The sequence below is a fragment of the Octodon degus genome, unplaced genomic scaffold (assembly GCF_000260255.1).
Source record: "Octodon degus isolate 3935 unplaced genomic scaffold, OctDeg1.0 scaffold00195, whole genome shotgun sequence".
Taxonomy (NCBI): domain Eukaryota; kingdom Metazoa; phylum Chordata; class Mammalia; order Rodentia; family Octodontidae; genus Octodon; species Octodon degus.
This window is the reverse complement of record NW_004524771.1, coordinates 1622064-1631154: the sequence shown is the minus strand read 5'-3', so window position 1 is coordinate 1631154 and position 9091 is coordinate 1622064. Positions and strand designations below refer to the sequence as shown.

Sequence of the window (9091 nt, the reverse complement as noted above, 5' to 3'; positions counted from 1 at the left end):
AATAAATAAATAAATAAATAAATAAATAAATAAATAAATAAAATGATAAATTAAAAATATTCGATGAAGTCCCTTAGTGGCCCCAATTGCATGATGCCTCTGTTTGTATGAAAGGTACCTAACTTGTTTCCTCCTTTGCTATAGATTTCCAATGCACATAGTCAGCAGATGGATGATCTCTTCGATATCCTCATAAAGAGTGGAGGTAGGTTACTGGTCATATCAGCCCCATAGCAAGTATCCTGGTCACACACATCAATGACAGTTTTGTTTGATTTTTTTTTTTTTTTCAAGACATGGATTCATTGTGTAGTTCAGAATGCCTCTTTCTGTAGTTCATTGCCTGAAACTCTCAGCAATGTTCTTTCCTCAGCTTCCCAAGTGCTAGGATTACAGGTGTATGCCACCATGCATAGCTCCATGACAGTTTTTCTCTACAGCTCACAGCTTAGCTTTGGATGTTAAGAAACATCTAATTCCAACTGCTTTAAAATTTGTTAGCCAGGCATGGTGATATACTTGGGAGGCTAAGGCAGGAGGATTGCCTTATCCTGAGTTTGAGGCCAACCTGAACTAACAGGAAGACCCTATCTCAAAAAAACATTAATTAATTTTAAAAATTTGTTAAGAGCTTCCACAAAAAAAAAAAAAAAAAAAAATTTGTTAAGCGTAAGTCATTAAAACAATTGATTATAAATGGAGGGAAGGCCATTGATTCACCTTCAAGCAGTAACATGTTAAATTTAGCCATAGATGTAGCCTGCTAAAAAAAGACCACCTTCAAGCAACAAAGTAAAACCAGATTTGCCTGTCAGTCATTGTTATGGGATGAGAATATTCCAGTCCAACTTTAGTTCTGTAACAACCCAGTTGGACTGCATTGCTTTAATAAAATTCAGAGGCCAGCTAAAGTACTTTCTATATATAATATGAAATCTTAGCCTTGTAATATGTGGTCTTATAAAGAAATATTAGCCACAAAACCAAGTATGTCTTTGCCATAGCTTACACATCTTAAGAAACAAGTATAAAATCAGTATTTCCAAAAATTCAAGGACTAAGGATGTAGCTCAATAGTACAGAACTTGCTAGCATGTATGTGGCTCTTAGTTCAAATTCTTAGCACCACATATACCCCAAAAAATGTTATTTACTATTAAATTTACATTTAAATTACCCTGATGAAAGAAGTTTTATTTAAATTTTAAGTAGTGAGAGTGAAAGTTTTTCATTTATGGCAAGTGTTTGATACTGAAGTTAATGTTCTTTCAAAACATTTGGCATAGCAGAAAATTCTTGGTAGTTGACTAGATTTACGTGTACAAATCTGTTTTATGCTAAGAATTCTACAGGCTTTGAAAAATAATTTTAAGCTCATACTATAAATGAACTGAACATTTTTAAAATAGACATTCCATGCCTGGATTTTAGGATTTTTAAAAACTTTTTGCTAAATCTGCTAAAAGAAGACTTTAAAAAATTATTAATAAGAAAAATTTATATCTTAAACCTGGAAATTGAAATGTGATAAAGTCATGAAGCAATTTGATTTTCTCGAAGTGATGATTATTTTTTTTTTTTAGGACAAAGTATTCAGTAAGTGTATATTTCAATAATACAATATTATTGTGTACTGTTATCAGTAAGAAGTTTATGTTTTTGGTTTTGTGGCCAGCTCAGCCCGCCCTGGGGGCAGGGCTGGTGCAGCATGTGGTGCCAGGGATCGAACTGCCATCCCTGCACTTGCCTAAACAAGCGCTTTAGTCCACTGAGCTATCTCACCAGCCCCAGTAAGCAGATTTAAATAGTTTGTTTTAAGACTAGTTACTTAGATTGCACTTTAAGTTTTCAAACAATTCTAGAGATGATTACAGAGAAAAGTAACAAACTCCAGAAACACCATCATCGTCCCAATCATTGAGCCTTTAAGAGTGAGCATTAATTTTTCCTAATGTGCCTTTGTAATAATGAAACGAGTTACACCATAAAAGTGAAGATAGGTTAATCAGATATATGTGAGGGTCCGGGGATATGGCTCAGTGGCACAGCACCTGCCTGGCAAGCGTGAGGTCCTGAGTTCCATTCCTGGTATCAAAAAAATAATTATGTGCACATAAGTGAGCACTGGTGTCTTTAGCAAATGGTCCATTAACTTGCCACTTGATGTGGCAAAGAATAACATATAACCAGTGCTTATTAAGAGTTCATATAAATTTAGAAAACAAAACCAAAAAAAGAAGCAAATGATTCACTTTCTCTTACAAAAGTTAAAGGATCTTTAATTAGCTTTAATTCAGAAATTAAATACAAAGATATTGCATCTTCCCAGAACTTTATACAGAATGTATATGGGTAAATTGGGGACACAGTTCAACTATAATGATTTTTTAAAAGAAAAATCTTTTAAAAGATAAAATCAAGGATATACTTTATGTCTGCATGAACTGAGGATATGCACTGCCGTCTTCTCTGTAAGGATCTGATGCTGCTACCACAGCTGGTTCAGAAGCCCTACCTTAGAGCCATACATGACTGAAAATAAGGACCCAAGAACTAAAATACCCAGAACCATTGATTCTTACCTGGTGGGACCTAACTACTTTTAATGCTTAGTCTTAACTGTAAAGAACTGGAAGCACATCAGAGTATCATAAACAACTGTTTATTGGTTTAACTAAAATGATCCCTCATCTTGAAGACTATCAATATACCCAACTAACAGCATTCTTTTTCTACCTCTACAATAAAAGTGACCAGATTTTCAAAATAGCAAAACAAATGCCCTAGTAATAAAAAAAAATTAAGTGGTAATAAATATTGACTAATTACTTAATTACATTTCACAGAGATTTCCCTCCCTATAAAAGAAGAGCCTTCTCCAATTTCCAAAATGAGGCCAGTGACAGCCAGCATTACCACTATGCCAGTCAACACGGTAGTGTCCCGGCCACCACCCCAAGTCCAAGTGGCACCACCTGTATCCTTAGAACCTATGAGCAGTTTATCTGCCAGCTTAGAGAACCAACTAGAAGCCTTCTTGGATGGAACTTTACCTTCAGCCAATGAAATTGCTCCTCTACAAACCAGCAGTGAAGACAGAGAGCCCTTTTCTCTGATCGAGGATCTCCAGAATGACCTGCTGAGCCACTCCAGTGTGCTGGACCATTCACACTCACCCATGGAGACTTCTGAGGCCCAGTTTGCTACAGGTACTTCCTGTCTATCTCTTGACCTTTCAGACTCAAACTTGGACAACATGGAATGGTTGGACATCACCATGCCCAACACATCCTCAGGGCTAACTCCTCTCAGCGCCACTGCACCAAGTATGTTCTCTGCTGACTTTCTAGACCCTCAGGATCTGCCATTACCGTGGGACTAGCATCATAGGTTGCCTGTCTCAGAATTGATGAGATTTCAGAACAAGTATCTGAGAGATCAGTTTTTAGAGATAGCTACCTAGTTGCATTATTGCAATCAAAATATGATGTCATGGATGGAAAGCTGTAGCCTGGAAACCAAGTTTGAAAACATTTCACTATATTTAGCAGTGAATTTCTGCAATTTAATATAGCACAGGGCCTTCTGAAAAATACACTAGTCCAAGAAGACTCCTCTGTTTTACCAGACTGCAGTAAAAAATGAAAAGTAACTTTAGACAAAAATATAAAGAGTAAAGTATGCAAGAAAATGACACTAGGACTCTGGCAGTCAATTACATGTGCGCGTATATGCTCTCTTTACAACCCTAAAAAAGAGGCAGGCAGGCAGCTCTTCTCACTGAACAAGGCTGTGAGGGCCACGAGAGGTCCCTGCACATGGCCCTTCCGAGAGCAGCCCGAGCCACGCCAGAATCCAGCAGGGTCAGACACAGTGGTAAAAGCTGTCCACTGCAGTGTCGGCTACTAGCTGAAGACTTTGGGTTCCATTCAGAACCTATGTAATCTTTTGTGTTAGTTTATCTTGTGACTTTTGGAGTCTTACTTTAGGTTTCCAAATTTAACTGAAAGATATTTCACCATAACCAGATGTCATGAACAACCCACTGTAAAAAGTCCGGGTATATTGATAACACTGAAAATTCTATTAGCAGCTCTCTGGGTTGATTAGATTGGTTTTCCTGTGTATATTAGACATTTGTATGTACATTCTGATGTTGTGATCTGTACAGCCTACATTAATTAGGGTAAGGAAATAGATACACAATGGTCCTACTTTTGGCAACTCAAAATGTTTCTAGAGTACTTGAGCCACATGCTTTTTTTTCTATAAAAGAGTTGCTGACTAATGTTCAGGTAACCAGACCCATCTCAAAGAACCAAGAAAAAGGCTTTAGCATAAAATACCTTCCTGAGCTAATGAGGTAGACAATAAGAAGTAAGTGGAGCTGGGGATACAGTTCAGCAGCATAAGTGCCTACCTGGCAAGTACAAGGTCCTGAGTTTGATCCCCAGTACCACCAAAATAAATAAATAAATAAAATACGGGGAAAGTCTGTCATGAGCCCAGGACAGTCCCACCCCAAGCACAGAGGAGGCTGGCTGTCCTTTGCTATCACCGATCCCTGGTTCTCCTTTAGCAGATTCATAACTGGATATTCTACTTGTGCTCTCACTGTGCTTTCAGCCTATGTTTAAAAACTGGAGGTTTTATTTTTTATAGAGAGAAAAAGTTAACGCATATGTTGAGTAGTTTCTGATGAATTTTCTAAAATGCCAACTATAAAGTTTCCTATATTTTAATTTAGTCATTGAAGTATATGTAAAATGTAAGTGAACAAAACTGAAATATTTTAAAGAAGCATGAATATTTTTATGAAGTAATAATACCATGCTTTTTTTTTTTTTTTTTAAATACCATGCTTTTCACTTGACTCTTGCTTAAACCCTGAGGTTAGGTCAATCCTTGAATCACTAAATAGTTAATATTCTAGTGATGTGCAGGTGGCTGGCTGACCCATTGTTTGGAAAGAATTTGTGAATTATTTTGGGGTTCATATTTGGCCTAAAGGTGATCTTACATTCAATTTTTTGTTGTCTATAAGTTTCACTACGTGTGAAAAAAAAAAAAAAATGCTTTCCCAGCATAAGCACCCGGGAGCCCTCTACCACTTGAAGCTTGAGGGGTTAATAGTACCCACATGCCTCCTAGCCATGACACCACTTTACTCAGTGGTGAGAGTTAAGTGTTTAGACATTGGTAATCTTGGTGCATTGGCTGTAGGACCTCTCTGTTAACTAGAACGGTATCACCTGACCAAGCCAGCTTGGGCTGACCATGCTGGAGCTGAGTGAAGCCTCAGTCTGTCCCTCTGACAGCGCCATCTCCAAGCCAGAGCATTTGATCAGGAAGGGGCTTTTCCAATCAGGCCTTGTCTCTGGGTGTTTGCTCAGAGCTTCTGTCTGGGGTTGTCAAGTCCATAGAATTGAATGGCTTGTTAAATTAGCAGTAAATACCAGTGGGACTGCAGGAAACAACTGAAAACCTAGTGCTGTTAACTTGCATTCAAGAACCTAGCATTTCCCCAATCCTGAGTTGTAATCTTAGATAATTTTCTGATCCTTGGGTTCCTTCATTACTTTTTTTAAAAAGGTATTGAAATTTGCCATAAGAAGGTTGCTCTCCAAAAACACAATGCCATGCAAAAAATGCCATCTCCTTGGCAGTTCAGTCAGAGAGAATAGGCTGAAGTGCCTACTACACACATGTGTTCGAGCCTTGAATGTCATTCTCATTGTTCAGAAAGTGAAGAATCTCTAGCTTATGAACCCACAGCTGCTGTCTCACTCGACCATTCCACATGGCCCTCCTCTGCTGCCAGCAGATACCTGTGACATGAGTGCTGCTCTTCAGGACCCACCCCCTGTTCCACGCATGCGTGTGTCACGACCAAAGACCGTACTCTATAACAAGGCCCTTTAATCCAATTTTGTATCTTGGTAAATGCAATGGGAAGGTTGCATTTCCTGTAGGTGACTTTTGTTTAAGGTTAGTTTCACAGCCATTAAAGCACAAGTCAAAATAGCCAGTTGAATTTTCACTATGCATGTGTGTAGTTTAGACATGGTACTTTTGTGTGCTATATTACAGAGTATCTTATTGCCAAGAAAATAACCCCTAGAAATGTATTCTGTCACAACCCCCTCTTATTTTCCTGCATATTCTCAAAACATAGGAGGATTGACCTTTTCTTTTACTGTACATAGGTATCAAATCTTATTGGGGGTGAGATGAATAAAAAGAATTACACTAAAGCTTCTAGAAAATCTTGAAAGTGTAGGGGTATGAGGACATCTCACTCAATTTAGTAAAGCATCTATTAGGAAGCCTCTTAGGACAGCGTCATGTTCTAGTGGTTTCCTGAAATGTTTCATCTACTTAATAGGATTTGCTACATAATTGTACACAGATGCATTCTGAATTTGTGAAAATATTTGCTAAGATACTATTTCAGTTCATTTCATGTGAATATTTTAGTAATACTAAGAGGTCTTGTTTAAACTTCCTTTTTTAAAGTTGCATGGCTCTGCGACTGGTATGACTGACAATTTCTTAGAAACTGGGGCAAAGGCAGCCTGGTGTTACCCCAAGCTGCATCTCAGGAAGGCAGCGTCATGGAAATAAGATAGCACCACCAAACCGTGTAGTCAGCGGACACTGAGTGACACCTAAGAGCATGTTACCCACTTTATCACTGAAGCTGACTCAGGTTTCCTTTGCCCTCAGCCTCTGATCATAACAGGTTTCTTCAGGGTCTTTTCAGAATTCCCAGGCAGAAACCAACCACAACAGCTGACCAAGCAGCTGTCCTCACAGTGACAGGGCAGTCCTTTTCCTGTCTTCAGAAGGACTTGGCTATAGTGAAGCGGCAAAGCACTCTGGCAAGGTTGAAACTATCTGAGAGGAGCCTACACTTCAGCATACACTTTCATGCCACTTCTGCAGGCTCTGGTAGAGGCTGCCTCATGTGAGGAGCTCCTGGTACTGCTGGAGACTTCAGAGAAATGGAAAGATAATAGCAGTTCAGTATACCAGCAGAACAACACAGAGTAACCAAACTCACAAATAACCCTACTGCTTACTGTCACTGTACACGTGAATGCTGAGTACTGGCACACATTGACCCACTGCCCTAGAGTACATGAAATTAGCCCAAGCAAGCCAAGACCATTAACTGGAAGGTCAGGTTTACCAAGAAACACAGCTTACCAGTGCATAAATGTGTATTTGGAGAGTATCCTACCTGTATTTCAGCTGAACTTTTAAGTGATTTCAATCAAAACTGGAATAATAACGAGAAGTAATTCTTTTCCTGGTTCAAACCTTCGATCATTTGCTCCTTGAACAATCTTTCTTGCTTTTATTTGTAAATGACTATCTACTGGTGATAAGCAGGTCCCATTTATTCCCCACTTAGCCTTTCTTACAGTATCTGAAGAAATGCACCGTTGCAAAGGATTTCTACCTGAACTCTCATTGAAGGCCTGTAATTCAAAAAGCTGCACATGTTTACAAAAGAGCTCTCATCCTCCACACACATACACTGCTCTGTGAATCATGATTGGAAAATTTCAGTTTTAAGACAACAGGATGGCAATCTGAGATCCACAAGGTGCTGTCTAGAGTCATAATCTATGTTAATAACATAATCTATGTTATTGGAGATGTCAACACAGCCATAGTAGGTAACAGAGCTTTATGCCAACTGCTAAGATAAAGCTTTAACGAAGTTTAGAGAATCACCGAATGCATAACAATTACCTCTCTACTTTTTGCTATAAAGAATCTTGTTAATTTGCTAGGAAAAGGAAACATTTAGGGAAGACTGTAGTATCTACCAAAAGTACTTGACCTCAAGTAATCAATAGTAATGCACAATGCTTTAAAGGAACCAAAGGCATTGCCAAGTATTTGCCAAATGGGGGCACTTTTTATTTAAAATTTGAGACTAATGAGATCTCAAAAATCAGTCCCAAGAAGGTATTATCCATTTAAAGTTATAATTTTCACAAAGATGTAGATATTTCTCTCTTGTTTTCATGTAAAATAGTATAGAGTTGTTTTGTTGGTTTGAGAATAATACATATTTGGTAGTATTACAAAGTTTTTTTCTTTTCTGTGTAGAAATTAGTTTTCTTGCTTGAAATAGAAATGCAATGTAATAGATATTTCTCTTATTTTCATTGTCACATTATGTCTTAGCATCTCACTTTATGAAAAAGAGGAGAAAGATACCAATCTGCAGAGCCCTGCTTCTTAAAAGCACTAGCTTAATAAAAAGTTATGGCTGCTGGGGGTCCATTCATTTATTGCCTTTCTGTTGTTTCTTTTAAAAAAAAAAAAAACCATGATGCCTTTGTATTTGCTGTTTGCACCCCTGGAATCAATTCCATATCATGTTTGAATGCCATACATTTTGCACATGTACTGTACATAGGTAATGCATACTGTATTTTTATATGTGTACACATTTATCATCAGATCTTTTGTACATAGTCGCAGTATCGTAGATGATCCGGAAATGTTTGATATCTCAGCAATTTTGCATTTTTTGTGTTCCAAATAAAAAACATTTTGATGTATAAAGAGTTTTTGCTGTGTAGAGAAAATATATCCCACGGGTCAGTGAGGCCACAACAGACTTGTGAGATGGGGCAGATCGAGGAGGGAACACCAGCTTTAGAATGTAGCTCAAGCAGAGCCACAAAGCAAGTGAATCATCAAGGTAGGTTTTATAGATCACATGTAAGTGAGCCATATTTGCCCAGTCTGAAACCATGACGTAAAAAGCATATCCTCATGGAACATGTCAAGAGTTACACTAAGTCACATTCTGTCTCCTGCAGTCATAAGGAAATGCTGAATGAAAGGCAGTAAAGTATGCAGTTCTCCCTAGAGACTGATTAGATAGATAGATAGATAGATAGATAGACAGACAGACAGACAGATAATAAATAGACAGCAAAAAAATATGTATACACACATCAGTGTCTGGAAGCTAATGGCCACCACTTTGAACACCTACTGTAACTATAGAGGCCAAAGGTAACTTGTATTAATCCCATGATGTATCAATAAATTTATTTATTTA

General features: G+C 38.0%; 1 protein-coding gene across 8 annotated transcripts in view; it reads left to right on the top strand.

Annotated features, from left to right (window-relative positions):
* Window positions 1-8330, top strand: part of Mkl2 (MKL1/myocardin like 2) — a 235419-nt gene extending 227089 nt beyond the window's left edge. For all 8 annotated transcript variants that reach the window (XM_023704379.1, XM_023704374.1, XM_023704378.1 and 5 more), the window contains 2 exons: window positions 145-205; window positions 2847-8330. In XM_023704379.1, the coding sequence (XP_023560147.1) occupies window positions 145-205; window positions 2847-3382 (597 nt within the window). In that variant the 3' untranslated portion in view covers window positions 3383-8330. The remainder of the gene's footprint in view (window positions 1-144; window positions 206-2846) is intronic.
* Window positions 8331-9091: the final 761 nt, after the last annotated feature.